The sequence below is a fragment of the Platalea leucorodia genome, assembly GCF_965183815.1.
Source record: "Platalea leucorodia genome assembly, chromosome: 17".
In the NCBI taxonomy this organism is placed as follows: Eukaryota; Metazoa; Chordata; class Aves; order Pelecaniformes; family Threskiornithidae; genus Platalea; species Platalea leucorodia.
The window spans coordinates 5,311,486-5,327,998 of NC_138839.1; the positions used below are offsets into that span (position 1 = coordinate 5,311,486).

The window sequence follows — 16,513 nt, forward strand, 5'->3', positions numbered from 1 at the left end:
ATAGCTAATATATGCATATAATGTTGACAATAAGACCATAACAGAAGTTGTAGTTAGTTTTGTGGAATTTGTAGAACATAAAAATATGGAGCAACAGGAAGCAGGAATGTGATGTTGAGAAGTATGTGCAACCTGACAGAATGTTTACTTCAAATTCCAGCAAGAGCTGTTCAAGATTCTACATAGTATTTTACTGAATGGTGAAACTCGAGAAGCAGCTCTCAATTACATGGCAGCTATTGTCAATGCCAACATGAAAAAGGCACAAATGCAGGTAAGTAAAAGCAACACTTTTTCCTGGAATTCATGGACCTAGTCAATGCACAAATAGCACTAGATGGCTCATGCAGTGGTGGCTCTTGAGTGGAGGACAAAAGAATTTTGAATGCCTGCTACAACAGGCAAGAAGCCCTGTCATCAGTCTTTATCTCTTTCAGTACATTTCCCATTTCTGAAATTATTCTGTTTTACCTATTTGATCAGTTTGTTGTTTCCTCTCTTAGGACTGACATGTCACTTCATTAACAGGGGGTCTATATTAGATGTTTAAAGCTCTGTACTTCCCCCCAGTCAATGGGGCTTCATTCATTCCAGTTGGCTATGTTTAAAAAACTTTCCAGCTGGTAAGTTGCTAGGCTTTGTTGGTATGGTTTCTGTAAAAGGAGTAGTGCAGATATGAACTGGCATGGAAACAACATGTGAAACAACAGGGATGTTATTTTGCAGTTGTTTAATTAATGCATTGCACTCATTTCCTGTGATAAAATCTGTGCACGAATCCTGAGCAACTGAAGTTTGCATCATTGTTGTCTTCAAGTCCCCTTTTCAAAAGCAAACATTTGGAACCATTACTAGGAATATTTCTGTGAAATTCCAGTGAAGAAGTTATAGGAACTTTACACTTAAGATAAAACTTAGGAATTGAAGCTCAGCAACCATTTGAAACTCTTCTGTTGCCGTCTATATCTGGGGCAAACCATTCTTGAAAGAGGCCCTTTCAAGCCCTTTTAATTTCTTAGGTCGTCTTCTACTTCTTTTTGTTTAATGTTCTTGAGAATGACTACTTGAACCATAGAGAAAGATAATATGTAAGTTAGTAAGTGACCATCTTGTTATCACAAAGGTCTCCTTACAGATCCACGTCCTTCATCATTTCTCCCTTGTCTTGAACTTTCATAATTCATTTACGCTGAATACTGTTAAAGCAGCAGAAAATACCCTTGTACTTCTAAGCTTATGTCTTCAACTATTTACTTTCTTACCCCACAGACAGATGATCGTTTGGTATCTACAGATGGCTTTATGCTCAACTTCTTATGGGTACTACAGCAACTAAGTACGAAGATAAAGCTGGAAACAGTTGATCCCATGTACGTATTTCATCCCAGGTGTCGTATTGACCTCCCAACAGATGAGACAAGGGTGAAAGCAACAATGGAGGATGTTACAGCCTGGATTGCTGAGCTTTGTGAGTACTGTTATTGGGATATGTTAAGCATTTACTCTGTCTCCTGTTTTTGATACAGGAGGTACATGGGTGTACTTGATTCCAGCAAATAATTCCCCTGTTCCTAAAGGCTTTTTCTTGATGCTATCTGCTCTTATTTGTTTTAAAGAAAGTTGAGTTCAAGGTCTCACTGCTAGATAAGGCAGTTCTTTTTTTAATTTATTCACCTATACTGCTTTTTTGTTTGTTTGTTTTCTAGACAGGGATCCGTCTCCATTTTCTGAGCCGAAATTCCCAACAGAATGTTTCTTCCTAACCCTGCATGCCCATCATCTCTCAATCCTGCCAAGCTGCCGTCGGTACATACGTAGACTGCGGGCCATCAGGGAACTCAACAGGTTAGTTGTTGTTAATTATCTAGTGCATCTGAGAGTCCTAACATCCTAGCAATGTCGTCTTCTCGCCATGATGGCAAGTCCTATAAACTTAATGGAAATTAGAATGACAATTTGGGTAAAACTGTTGCTGAGTACAGATCATCTTAATTATTTGTTAATCTGCTGCTTTTGGCCCTTAGGGAGTTTTGCTTACGTGCAGGGACTGTGGCTTGAATCGGGAATTCAAATAACAGTGGGATGGAGGACATTAGTTACACAGGGCAGCTCAAATTGGTGAGAAGACCATTCTATTTAAAAGATAATTGAATTATCTTCAGAGCATTTTAGGTGTTGTGACATTACTTAACACTGTTTATTATAACTTAATCTGTGGTGTGGTTGATGGTGTGTGGACATCAGTGCCTCAGGCTCTTTGACATAGCTGTAGGAGTGCATATGAAGTTACACGTCTCATAATCAAGTCATTGTAGATGACTTGTGATTTTAGAAACAAGACATTGTTAGTTGTGTCCGAGCTGTTTTGTATGTCCCAAAGGTACTTACCTTTTTCCCCTTGGCTTCTGAGGTGGGATAACTTGTCGTGCTCTCGGGGGGTGGGGGGAGGAAGCCTTCAGCAGTAAACTCTTAATATTGTTGATGTACATGTAATTCAGAATGTGGTTTAGTATTTTAAAAATTATAAATAAAAGTTATGATGTTGACATGAAGATACTGCTGTTTTCTGTTTCTCTTGGCGTAAATTCAAATAGACTTTTATAGTTGCTAAACCTCGAAGAATACTCTGTTAAAATTAGAACAGAATTTTGTATCATCGGTATTTTCCATTGTTTATAACTGCACTCATTGCATTTTGGTAAATGTTCCTTGGCAGTAATGCCATGAGTTCATTACAGGATTTTTGGACTGCATTTGTAGTGATTTCATTTTTAGTTTTTAAAGCACATGCAGGCCAAGAACCTGGGAAGCTGCAGAGAAGGGAGCAGGAAGAGTCAGTATATCTTAAAGAAAAATGTATTTTCATATAAAACAGCCAGTGCATTACTTGTAAATAAGCCATACATTTGGCTCGGAAAAGGAATTGCTTCTTTTTCCTTATTTAGAATTGTTGTGAAGGAATTGCTTATGCAGCAACCTCCATCTAATGGTGCCGAGTGAAGAGCTCTTGGCTTTTACTGACATCAATTGGAGCTTAGTGTTCAGCATTTTCCACCAATTGCTTAGTTGCTTGCAACACTGGGCAACGTAATTAGAAGTTGATAATAAAGAAATTAGACTGGGTATTTTTCTGCTGTAGGCAGAGATTGATGTGGAAAAGAATTTGTGTTTAGAGGAGGGATGAAAAGGGACCATATTCATATAGTTCAGTGTATTGAGTTTTGTTCTAATAAGCTGCCCTTCCTAAAAAGGATTAAGATATGAGAATATGTAGATTTTTTTTTTTTTAATGTAAATGGTGTGTGTAATGTACATGTAAGTTCTCTCTTCGGTGGGGCAGAGTGAGAAGATGGGTAAGGGAGGGGAGGTAACATCAACCACCTTGATTTACTGGCCCTTACGCTGACAGGGAGACTATAGACTGTTCGTGTATTGTGCTCCTCTGCAAACCTGAATTTTATGGGGAGGGGAGCATGAGGAGGGTAGAAGAAAACTGCAAAAAATCATTTACAATGGTGGAAAGTGGGAAGATACACAGGATGCAGACTTGTACCTTTCTTGGGAAGGGGAAGGTGTTTCTAGCAAGTCCTGTTGTCAGCCACCTTTTTCTTCCTTAGCTGATGCTGTTTTCCATTTTCCTTCCTGATATTAGAAGATGAATGAGATCTCTAAATATCTTGTTAACTGGACCAGCCCTTCTTTGTGTTATGGTTAATTTTAGGGTTAATTTTAATGACATCCTTTTAATCTTCCTTTAGAGTGACTGTAGACTTCAGTGTAAAAAAAAAAGGCGGGGGGATACTTTTTTAATACAGTGGATAAGATTAGATCATCAGGCAGGATAGATCGCTTCTGTGTTTCATCCTTTTTTTTGGCACTGTTCTGATTTGTCTGACAGGCATGTATGTTGGAGCTAGGGTATGTAGTGCCTTTGAATGCACACTGTGCAGATGTTCAGTCTGCATTTATAAAAGCAATTTATTTTTCTTGTTATGATGATGGGTAACTTCTATGAAAATGATTAGCTTTTTCCCCCACTTTTCTTCTCAATATTTCCTCGGTATTTAGCAGATAAGTAGGTGAAATGCCTTGTAGATGGCAGCATATATCCCCTCTGTCATGATAACCAATTATTGCATATGATTTTCAGGACTGTTGAAGATTTGAAAAACAATGAAAGTCAATGGAAGGATTCTCCTCTGGCTACCAGGCATAGAGAAATGCTGAAACGTTGCAAGACACAGCTTAAGGTTTGTAAGTGATTCAGTTCTCAACTAAAAGCCTTTGTCAACCTGTCTGTATGTTTACTTCGTGTCCTAATGTTTAAATGCAACTTCCCACTGATGCTTTGTGAAAATGGTTTTGAATCCATGAACCGTGTGAGTACTGCACTAGATGGTGATCATGATAGGTTGTAACGTTAACGGTGAATTTAAAATCGGAAGTAACACCAAGATACACTTAGCCAGCATTCCTCAGAAAGAAGAAAATAGTATTTTTATTGGAGAGAGAACAGCAAAGGGATTGTGATTTGTTCAGGGAGAGTTGTGCATGCAGAATCCATGCCCAAGATGGAGATGGAACTCTCGAGTCCCTAATCTCATGTAGAATTCTTGCAAAGATGAGTATGCTGGGGTCCTCTCTTTTGAAGGTCTGTCCTGCTTAGGTCTTCCTAGTATAAATTGACACAAATTTTCTGAGCTGTATCACCAAAATGACTTTTAATTGCACATTTTCCCACTTTGATACCTCTGTTATTTCTTTCATTGTTTCCATAAAGCTTGTAAAAGGCTCCCCTGTCCCTGCTACTCTGAATTATGTGTGTGTTTTTCTTTATATGTTGGGGCTTAAGTGCCCTGTTTATAAGAGCATATAAATAAGAGCATATTTTAAGAAGAGACCATTGTATAATTGTCATAATTCACAATGTATTGATTAGGTTGGATAGGCTTGACCTTCCTTTTATGTTGTCTTGCCCTGGATTAGTTTTTGTATGCATATTCTGCAGAAACTGGTGAGGTGCAAGGCTTGCGCAGATGCTGGTTTGCTGGATGAAAACTTTCTCAGGAGATGTCTGAATTTCTATGGCATGGTGATTCAGCTGATGCTTCGCATTCTTGACCCTGCCTATCCCAAGTGAGTGTCAGGATTATCTGTGTAAATTGTATCAAAGTATTTCAGATCATGTTAGATTGTTAACTGAATTTAGCAGTTCTAGAATTTTAATTTTTTTACAGTGTCTGCATTCTTACGTGATTGTTACTTTATTTATGTCAGTGACATACATTCTTGCATGGAATGTGTGTCTTATTTATAGTTTAAGGTTCAGCTGGGGTGGGGAGCAACCCACAGAATGTTTAGTACGCTTGACGTAGTGACATGGATTTTTAAAAAGTCTGTGTCGGAACTTTTGTAAAGTGTTCCCATAGGAGAATTCCATAGGAGAGCTTGTGACACTTTCTACTTAACCCTGCTATTTTATTGTCCTGTTTGTTGTCTCTTTTATTCTACAGCATAAAATTGCCTTTAACTCCTGAAGTTCCGAAGGTATTTGCAGCATTGCCAGAATTTTACGTGGAAGATGTTGCTGAATTTTTATTTTTTATTGTACAGTAAGTAAAGTTATAGCTAAAGGAAATTTGTACTACCATTTACCCCGTAACAGGTGGTGTGCACATAAACTTAGGGTGCAAAATTAGGTTCCTCGCTATTCTGTAGTTTATATTCTGTTTTCTAACAACAGGCATAAGATCGTGGCGTTGGCAGGCATTGCTGCAGATGTAATGCCTAGGTGAGCTCCGGAGTCCCTCCTAACCTATTTTTTTCTTGGAAGAAAGTTGAAGGTTTTTTGGTTCCCTCCCCCCAAGAATTTTCTTTATGGTTTGGAGTTTGCTGAGTCCTTTTGATCTTATGATAGGTTAAATCTTCGCTAGAATAATAATTTTAAAAAGTCATAGCTTAATAAGTAGAAAATTCCCCCATTTATAAATTTGCTGGGATGAAATGCATTTGTATAGTTCTAGCAGTTCAGATGGGCGTGAATACTATTCAGATGTAATCCTGGAGTTCTGAAGCTGGTCACTATCTCCCTGAAAATGTACCTTCAAATTCAGACTTCGCTGTGTTGTGTGATGAGGAGATGTTTGCGGTTGCCTTCCCGAGGTGCTGTTATGGTGGTACTTTGCACCACATTTGCTATTATGCACAACAAAAGAATACGATAGCGTTTCAGGCTAAAATCCAACTTCCAGTGAACAGCTGGCAAGACCTTTTGGAAGAGTAAGAATCTAGTTTCTGTAGCAAAAGATTATGATAAAATGATAAAGTTATGATAAAATGACTGAACTTTTCCTGTTGCTAATGACTGATCTGAACGTACTTGATGTATATGATAAATCTTCTGCAGACAATACAGGATTGGTGTTTTTCATTTTGTTTTCCCATCTCCCTCTTCTCAGATATGCTCCTCAGGTGCTTTATGAGCCCTGTACTCAGGACATAGTGATGTTCCTTGTTGTGATGCTGTGCAACCAGAACTACATCCGAAATCCTTATTTAGTAGCCAAGCTGGTGGAAGTGATGTTCATGACAAATCCAGCTGTTCAGCCCCGGACACAAAAGTTCTTTGAAATGATTGAGAATCATCCTCTCTCCACTAAATTGTTAGTCCCCTCCTTGATGAAGTTTTACACAGGTAAATGCTTTATCTATAGTTCACAGAGTGTACAGCAAGCAATGAGTATTATAAGACAAAAGGCTGTGTTAGTTGTTGTAACCTTTTGGGGGGGGGAGGAAAAAAAAGGTAGATCTTGGGTCTTGTGAAGATGAGGCTTTGTTGCTCGGGAATCAGGGGCAATAGCATTAGATGGAGCCTTGAGAATTCTAGTCCTTACCCAAGCTGCTGTGCGCTGATAACTCCAGCACTGTAGACTGATGTGACGATTGTTTTTGTGGTGTTTAGATTCCAAACTGGAAGTTTTTTGTTTGTTTTGTATGGGAGTACTGGGATTTTAAAACTTCCGACTGTGGTTTTGCTAGTCCTGTGGATTCGGATGCTTTAAAAGGGCTTTGCACCCATAGAAGGAGGTATTTTTGCAGTGTTCCCGGAGTTTTCCTGTTAGTGAAATTTTAGACTGTGGGACGAAGAGCAGAGTGGCATTGAATAGAACAGAAAGTTTTGTTTTCTGAGGATTTTTCGTCAGAAATGAGGTTGGTTCTGGATTAGAAAATGGATAGTGCTACTTCTTTTAATGGGGATTAAGCTGGAGACTTCTGAATGGGAATTGAATTTTATCTCTTAAAGCTTGGTGCTTGAAGATCATCGCGTTGGAGACAGCAGGGGAGAGATGTAGTGTGTCGCAGGTGAGTCCTGGTGGGAAAGAGTTTTTATTTCAGTTCTGGGATCTGTTTTCTTTTCCAGATGTTGAACATACTGGAGCCACTAGCGAATTCTATGACAAGTTTACGATCCGCTACCACATCAGCACCATTTTCAAAAGCCTCTGGCAGAATATAGCTCACCATGGTACATTTATGGAAGAGTTCAAGTGAGTAAGAAATTGTGTATAATGCTGCTCGCAGTCATGCAAGCTGCTCAGGCAGTGACCTGAGGAGGTTCTTACCATTGGGAATGGGCGATACTGCTTTCCATTGTGTGGTAAATGGCAGCCCTTTGCAGTAGAACTGGAGTGTTTCTAAACTGAGCTCTGGACGCCACAATCAACTTGGCTTGGGGAATGGGATCATTATTCAAAATATGCAGTGCAGAAGGAGTGTTGCTGGGGCTGCAGTCTGGTCTGCACACCCATCTACTCTGCCGTGATAACTGTGTTTCAATGTTTTCAGCTCTGGGAAGCAGTTTGTTCGCTACATCAACATGCTGATAAATGACACAACTTTCTTGCTGGATGAGAGTCTGGAATCCCTAAAACGTATCCATGAAGTGCAAGAGGAGATGAAGAATAAAGAACAATGGGACCTGCTGCCCAGGGTGAACAGAGCTGTTTTTCAAAGTGCCCTTTACTTATTTTTAATTTTTTTAATACAAGACCATTAAAAAAACTTTTTAATAAGGGGCAGCACCAAAATGCTGCTCGTGAGAAGCAGTTCTCGATGCTTTTTCTTGCTGCCAGTATGGCCGTGGTCACTCTGGATGACATTCTGCAAAAAACATCATTCTGCATAGTTATGTTGTGGCTGGCAAAGAGTGTGGTGTGAATTGGAAATAGGATAAAGTTTTAAATTACTGTGCACTTTCTAAGTGGAGAAACTGAGACTTTAACCTTCTTGAAGGAGGTTTTGGAGGATGCTCGCCAGTTGAATTGACTTCAAGGAATAGAAGCTTTTATTTTGTTAATGCATTGATCCTGGGTAGATTCAATGCAGACAATTAGAGTCCTATACCTCAAACCTTAGCCTAATTAAACAAAAATTGTGTGTGTTGACCCACCAATGTCAGGTACTTCTATTTTAAGGTTATTGATTTAAAAACAAAAAGTATGAAAAGAAAAGCTATAAAGATCTTGTTTGTTAAACTTATTCTGGTTTGCTCTTCTGAAGCCTTTCTTCCTGTTTGTGCCTACTAGCAGGGTAAAGCCATTACTGTAGTGACAAAATGAGCTGGTACATCATCTACAGATTGTTCCAGTGTGGAGTGTTTATTACTTATGATGGTGCATTAATTAGAGAGAACGTCACTCGATTCTCAGATCCCAAGCTGGTTTTGAAGTATTGGCATTTGGATGGAAAGGAAGCATAACCCAGTTCTGCAGCTGTGAGGAGCAGTTACAGGATGTAAACAGACTCAATAACTGTGGAGTCTTGTGATACCACTTGCGTTCATTTTCTAGTGTTGCAGAATTCTGGAAAATTGGTGCAGACTTTAGTATGGGGTAGTAAAAGTGAGCTCTACCTTAAATTCAAAGATGCATCACATCTGGATTTGCATTGCAGTCTGTTCTTCCGTCTGTCTAGGTCATGTTAGCGTTATGGCTCTTAAGGTTTAGATGGGTGATGATGTAGGAAATTCTGTGGGCTTGTAACCACTGAATGTTTATTTTCTAGGATCAGCAGCAGGCTCGGCAATCGCAGCTAGCTCAGGATGAGCGCGTCTCTCGTTCATATCTTGCCCTGGCAACAGAAACTGTTGATATGTTCCATATCCTTACCAAGCAGGTTCAAAAGCCTTTTCTCAGACCTGTAAGTCCTGCTCAGATTTAACTTGGTTTCTAGCTTCTCTAACATCTCTACTGTTGGATAATAACCTGGAAATGTTTGGTAGCCCTTTGTCTCCGTTCTCCTCCCCTTTCTCCAACTTGTTGAAATCTAATTGCTGTTGAAGTTGTCTGATGTTAAGAGCATTACCTGAGTCACTGAGATGGTGTGATCCTTCTACACAGAAGCCGTTTGCATTATATTTTTTAATGGAAAGCACGCATAAAGAAAAGACACTTCCTGCAAGCAGGACTACAAAATGATAATTTTATTAGTTAATAATTCCTGATCTTGCTGTATGCAAATCTAGCAATAATCTTTATCACTGCCTTCATGCTGTGACCTGTGTTTTGCTTGGGTCTTGTAGGAACTTGGACCACGATTGGCTGCCATGTTGAACTTTAACTTACAGCAACTGTGTGGCCCCAAGTGCCGTGACCTGAAAGTCGAAAACCCTGAGAAATACGGGTTTGAACCAAAGAAGCTGTTGGACCAACTGACTGACATTTACCTACAGCTAGATTGTGCTCGCTTTGCTAAAGCAATTGCTGATGATCAGGTGAGCTCCAAAAACACGAGAGGGGGAAGGGCAAAAGCACAGTGGACAAAGAGGACTTTGCAGAATACTCTAGAAGCGTTTCATCTTACTTGTGTGCTGCCACCCAGTTTCCGTCATATATGCTTGCAATTTGTTTTCTTTCAGCAGATCATCTCTGTTCGTGTTCTGTCTGCTCTTTGTAGATGGGTGTGTTTCCAAAGTGTTTTGCAAACTGTAGACGCACATAAACATCTGTAGCACTTCACACACGGAGGAAACTTCCTGAGCATTAGCTGCTTATTAGCTACAGCCTCATTGTAAATTAGCACAAGTACTTTGTCCTAATTTTGCAAGTGGGAAAACTGAAGCATGCAGAGAGTTTTGACTCCCTCCCCCCTTCCTCATCAAGAACACATGAGACAGGTAGAGCTGGGACTGAGAATAAAAAAGCCTCATTTAACAATCCAAAGTTCATTCTCTAGACTAACAGTTTCCAAATTGTATTCTCTTTGATATCACTTTATTAAATGGCTGCGTAATAAACTGACAAAACGCAACATAATGAGGCACCTTTGAACTCCTCACTGTAATCTTCAGAGCAGAAGGCTAGTTCTTAAGGTAGATAAGCTATCGCTCACCTCTGTGTTCTTGTGAAGTTGTCAGACTGCTAAATCGCATCTCTCCATGCCTGCGTCTTATAATAAAAACTTTTCAAAATCTAGAGGACAAAAATGTTCTCAGTGGCTACTTGAAATTCCAGTGGAAGCTGGTTTACAATACATGAAGCTGTATTTACATGTCTAGTGAAGGAGAGGTATCAGAGTAACTCATGACCTGTTTCCTGTAATTATTTAAGTTCTGATAATTGCAGATAATATCAGTAACACTTCTGAAACAGACCGTATGCGTTTGCATGTGTATAATGAGCATGCAGTGTGGTTTTTATGCTGTTCAGTTTATATGAAAGTGAGAATGTTATCCGCCGTTCATTCATCAATGCTAGTCACAGCGAAATGCACAGCAATGACATAGGGATTAAAAAGAAAGCAGCCTGCTGGTGTGGGAACTGGAATAAAGCTTAATTAACAAAGTAGCCCTTCATAAAAAGGAGGGGGAGTGACTAGGATCTTGGAAACTGTCAATGACAGGAAAGAACCACCAAGGAAATGCACAGTTGGTTAATGGCTGCTGGTATTAGGAGAAAATAACAAAACAAAACAAACAAAAAGTTGCTTGATCATGGCAGGGTCTCTCTAAAGCATTTTGATACATCTCCCGTTTGCAAATCCTAGCACGTATTAGAAGGAATCCGAAAATGTTTATAAAGCCCTGGGCATATTGCCATGGTTCTGTTCTCCTCTGTGGACTAGAAAGGAGTTTGGGTGGGCACTGTGTCCCCGAAGTAGTGAATGGTGTTTCTTGGTGTGATGTAGTGTAGATGAAAGAAGTAGGGCTGTGTTGAACATTTTAAAATCCCCAAGGAAAATAGAAATCGGTGAGACTTAGTGTGTTTTGTTGTGTCATTTGATCCAGCCTTGTGCTGCAGTGTAAATATCAATTTTTATTAAAAGGCTTTTATCAAAACATGGCATTGTGAACTTAAAAGAAAATGGTGTCTTTAGAACATAAGCAGCTTGCCTAACTTTCTTTTTTTACACGAAAGCAACGCTTGCTTCAGTTGAAACTGTAGGATAGGCATCTGGTCTCTGAACGTTGTCCTGCGTGGCTGCACAGTTCTTAGGGCGCGGGCTGGCAAGTCTCCAGCAAGCATGAGCTCCCTCTGAGCGGCCTTACTATTTTTACAGCATCATGGGGTGGGTTTTTTGTTTGGTTTTGTTTGGGTTAGGAGAAAGAATCACTTCTTTCCCAGTACTGCCTTGCACATTATCAGAGAAGTTAAGAAACCAAAAATACTTTTCATTTTATGCTGTATTTTCAGCTAAGACTTGTGAGAACAAGAATACAGACAGGAGTGGCAAGGCAGATGTTTTGTCTAAGGAACAGTCCTAATAATTATAGCCAGTCTCTCCAAGTGTCTTATTAATTTTGATAAGGTGATGTTGTGTGGCTTTGTTTTGGGTTTTTTTTTTTTTGGTCCTGAACAGTTCTACCGTAGTGATGACCAGTAAAAAAGCATAAGTCTACCTCACAGGTGACATCTTGGTGCTAAGCAAAATGTTATCTGCACGCTACTTTTCTGCCTGACGTAACGTTGAGGTTTCATTGATCCCTCCTTCTGAAGTTTTAAAAATGCATTAAAAGATCTTTAGAATTTTTCTGGCACATTAGGCTACTACAACTCAGCAAAGCTGTCTTTTTATGCTTTGCTTGTAGAGGTCCTACAGTAAAGAGCTCTTTGAGGAGGTTATCTCAAAGATGAGAAAGGCTGGCATCAAGTCAACCATAGCAATAGAGAAATTCAAACTGCTGGCAGAGAAAGTGGAGGAAATTGTTGCCAAGAATGCCCGTGCAGAAATTGATTACAGCGATGCTCCGGATGAATTCAGAGGCAAGTTGAGCTTTCTAAATACTGACTCTTATAGGAGAAGAGGGATTTGTTGTGTTACTTTGATTCTAAGTATGTATACATTAGTAGAAACTATGTATTGTTTATGAAGCCTTGCATCCTGCTCTATTTCAATTAAATAGTGAAGTAAATATAGAAAGCTAAGAGTTGCTTTGTTTTTTCCCTGGGATTGTACTGTCCAGTCCTATCCACGTTTTGCTTACGTGTACTTTAAAACAGTAAAAGAAAACCAAAATCTGAAAGTAGGTTGAAAATAGCTAATGCCTCGTCCCAGTTCAGAAAGGGAAAAGCAGTATGAATGCTGAAGTCCACTGCTAATCTCAACCGTTTTCCGTAACTTCAGCAATATACCTGATTGGGCACCCCGAATATCCGTCCCACACTGTGGTTTTGTGCGCAGACAAAATTTGTCGCTATTGTCCTCAATTTAATGAGGAGACACTTGTGCCCTCAGATCCGCTTATGGACACGCTGATGACCGATCCCGTGCGGCTGCCATCTGGAACTATTATGGACAGGTCGATCATCCTGAGGCATCTGCTGAACTCTTCCACTGATCCTTTCAATCGTCAGACGCTGACAGAAAATATGCTGGAACCAGGTATCGGTTTAGTGGTTGGCAGTGGAGCTGTTGACGGGGGGAAGCCATTTGTGTGCAGTTTGTTCTGTATGCTTTCAGAAGATAGCGTTGAGGCCTCAGCAGAGGTAACGCTTCTTTCATCTCGCGTTGCACAGAAAAGTTCATTCCTTCTGTTTTCCCCTTTTCTGGGAAAAAAAACCCCCACGCCTTTGCTAATAACTACTGGGCTAAAGGATATCATTGTGTTATGGTAGGTAAATGCGTAATTCACTTACTCAAAGCTGTGCAGAAAATACATTGATAGAGAAGTAATAGTAGATATTCTTGATCAAGTTTCTAGAAAAGAAGTTGCTATTGGTCACGAGGAGCTTTCTTATAATGGTATCACTAAATAATTAAGTTAATCATTCTTTTTTTTCTCTTCCTTCCACTATTAGTGCCAGAACTGAAAGAGCAAATCCAAGCCTGGATGAGAGACAAGCAGAATGCTGACCATTAAAAATTCCCTTGCAGTGCACGCCAACGCGGATGGGAAGAACGGGGCGTGGGCTGCTGTGGCAATAGTGGCGCAGCTACACTTTGGGCGCTATTGGTGGGATTAGCACGCCCACTGGCACTGCCTTGCAGGAGTGGCCAGAAGCATGTGGACGAGGAGAAAAGCGGCTTAATTCTTGTACATATATTTAAGTGATAACGATGGTCAATAACATGGAGGACAAGCTAGGAAGTTGCTTATGTTACAAAACTGTCCTTCAGTATGTCACATTTTGGAGTTTTTACAGCTGAATTATTTTAGCAAAGATGAATGGATCAGGGCAGCATCCCTTCAACCTTATTTTTTACAGCCAGATATCCGTTAATTTGATTGTGGTTAGAACCTTCGACATTTTGCTGCTAAAGTAACTTTTTCCTCTTTCCCTCCCTTCTTCCTCTTCCACCCATCAAACCTGCACTGCTGTCTCTTTTTTTTTTTTGTAATGCAAAAAAAAAAAAAAAAAACCAAACCCTGTGAAAATCAGAATCATTCCCCTGCCCTCAAAAGAACATATTCTGTGCGATAACTGTGCCTGCAACAAAGTGTTCATCTCGGGATCGTATTTTTATATTACGCATATTTGCATATTTGGTTTTTAATTGGTGTTAGACACAAGGATAATTTCAAAAAAGCAAAGACTTCACACATGGATTTTAATTTCTGTTCTTTGAAATGTCCCTTTTCTTTATGTTGATCTAGATGCTCTGGTATTTTTGAAAAGCCTTGAGATAGAAATATGTTAAAACAGCTGCCATGAATGAGATGCTTGGAATACCAGGATTTCAGTGACTTTTTAAAAAATAAAATCCATTCTTTTAATGCTGCAGATATGATATATGCTAACTGACAGTTCTGAGCCATTAGAGCTTGTCCACAGAGAGCAGATCCTTTTATTCTTGGAGGCTGCAGTTTGGGGCAGGGGTCATTTTTTATGTTGCGTACCAATTTGTATCCATGGCTTGGCCTTACCAAAGCAGAAAGGGTGCAGGAAATGTAGAATTACATTTTTAAAAAAAAAAATAAAAAAAAAATTCACAAACATTTTTGTATTACTGCCCCCTGCATATGATACTTGAATTTCCTTTTTAAAAAGGATTTGAAACCACAGTGTTTTAAAATTAAGTCTGAAAAAAAAAAGTTGTTTTTCTTTTATTTGTTTTTTTTTTCGCTGTGTCTTCTGTTCAATTCCTGACTCTCTTGAACTACAATAAATGATACACACTCGCACAAAATGTCTCCTTTCTCTTTCTTTAAGCGCGTCAGTGAAGGTATAAAAAAATACAAACGGTTGGGTGGCTTTGTTCAGGTTTGCTGATAGTGATTTAGGATCTGGAGATAACTTAGTCAATTATGTGAAAAATTTCTGAGCACACAGATATCAGTAATACTTCAACTAAGGAATGTTCCCAAGTGGGTGACTCTCATACCTATTCATAGCGACGTGACAGTTGGTGACAGGCTCCGGGGGAACTTTGGTTAGGATACATATAATCCAGTGCTGACCTCCGAGACGTGCAAGTAATTCTAAATTAAAATATGAAGATGTAGTGGGTTTGGGGGTTTGGTTGGTTGGTTTTGTTGGCGTTTCCTCCCTGCAGTGTGTGTGTATGGGGTGGTTGGCGTGGTTTTTTTTTCCCCCAGGGGTGGGAGGAAGATTCCAAAGTTTGTGTCTGCACGGGCTGTTGGAACAGAGAAGTTGGTTTGTTGACTGATTTTATAGTTCCTTAACCCTCACTCCTTCCACAAATTCAAATCGCTCTCTTCTTCCCACTTCAAAAGTCACAGAACAAAGTCTGTTCTGCCTTTACCTGCAGGCTGTCATTCAGCATCGAAGTCCATCGTGGTTTCTGAACAGGTCACGAGGGTACGCGGTGAGCTGTAACTTCCAAGCTGTGCTTTCTTTTTTAGTAGAGAGGTGATTATTTTCTGTGTAAAGAAACTCTTAAGTGTTCCACTGCCACCTCATTATTAAGGATTATAGCATGAAATCTCTAGAAACGTCCCAGAATTTATACTTTGGAGGAGGACAACTGTTCAGCAGTGTGTATTTGTTTTTACTGAAGGATGATTAAACTGCTATGGTTTCATATTTGGCTTTTTTTCTGTAAGTTAACATCATATAGCTTCTAGTTTTATTGACAGACTATGAATGTGTTGCAAAGATGGAAGAAATGCTTTCTTCTAGTTTTCTTCAGCTACTACAAATCAGATACACCGCCACCTTTTGTGAACAAGGATGCTGTGCAGACAAAGAGCAGTCTTATAAAATGAGAGGGGCGCAAGCAGAAATAATCCATCCTTAAATTTAAAAAAGCTGGTTGCTTGTGTAACCTGTACAGGGCTTGAGGTCTGCTATTCTCTAACAGTTCTTGATATCTCACATTTGAAGTCTGATAACTAATACCAGAGAGGGTTGTGAATTTAAATGTTTTGCCAGAAAATCTGTATGGAACTAGCTCCTTTTAATGCAAGTATAAAATGAAAATCCTATTTTTTTTTTTTTTTTATTCCATTGTACCAACTGAAAAGCTTGTTTGAACAAATGCGGATGTTTCTCTTAACCTCGTGTGACAGGAGGAAATATTTCCATTTGGCATAGGATGTACTAATCAAGACAATGCCCTTCAGAATCTGAATTTATATTTATTCTGCCATCATATCAGACTTTGACAAGAGGAATATAAATAGCAAAGCACATTACTGAACTGTTGTGTCTAATTATGGGATCCATTTATCACTTGAAAGTGTATCAATGCAGATACCGCAGAAGACACAAAGGCTAACGTAAGTGGCTAAAACAATTTGATCTGAAGAACTAGTATCAAGTATTTCAAAGGTGTGAATTCGGACAAATGCTCTCCCAAATTCAGCATTCATGGGCAGAATAATGAAATGTACTTTAATACGAGCAACTGAAAGTACCATTATATTGCTGTCTTCTGGGGACAAAAGTGAATCAAACCCCTGGCTTTCAGTGGAGAGTGGACATTTGAGTATCTGAAAGGGAAAGCTGAAGTCAGTATTGGATTAAGAATACATCTCCCACAAAAGCATAGCAGTTGTGTGACAACTCTTTAATTCATTTAATCTTACCTGCAGTTTTTTATCTCCCCTGCCCCT

General features: G+C 39.4%; 1 protein-coding gene across 7 annotated transcripts in view; it reads left to right on the top strand.

Moving 5' to 3' along the window:
• Positions 1–13,873, top strand: part of UBE4B (ubiquitination factor E4B) — a 41,454-nt gene extending 27,581 nt beyond the window's left edge. For 6 of the 7 annotated variants that reach the window (XM_082329015.1, XM_082329019.1, XM_082329014.1 and 3 more), the window contains 14 exons: positions 161–274; positions 1,270–1,468; positions 1,707–1,845; positions 4,151–4,250; positions 5,009–5,136; positions 5,514–5,612; positions 6,459–6,694; positions 7,421–7,547; positions 7,846–7,990; positions 9,064–9,198; positions 9,581–9,772; positions 12,086–12,260; positions 12,733–12,879; positions 13,296–13,873. In XM_082329015.1, the coding sequence (XP_082185141.1) occupies positions 161–274; positions 1,270–1,468; positions 1,707–1,845; positions 4,151–4,250; positions 5,009–5,136; positions 5,514–5,612; positions 6,459–6,694; positions 7,421–7,547; positions 7,846–7,990; positions 9,064–9,198; positions 9,581–9,772; positions 12,086–12,260; positions 12,733–12,879; positions 13,296–13,357 (1,998 nt within the window). In that variant the 3' untranslated portion in view covers positions 13,358–13,873. The remainder of the gene's footprint in view (positions 1–160; positions 275–1,269; positions 1,469–1,706; positions 1,846–4,150; positions 4,251–5,008; positions 5,137–5,513; positions 5,613–6,458; positions 6,695–7,420; positions 7,548–7,845; positions 7,991–9,063; positions 9,199–9,580; positions 9,773–12,085; positions 12,261–12,732; positions 12,880–13,295) is intronic. The other variant, XR_014230048.1, reaches the window with a different exon arrangement.
• The last annotated feature ends 2,640 nt before the right edge of the window (positions 13,874–16,513 follow it).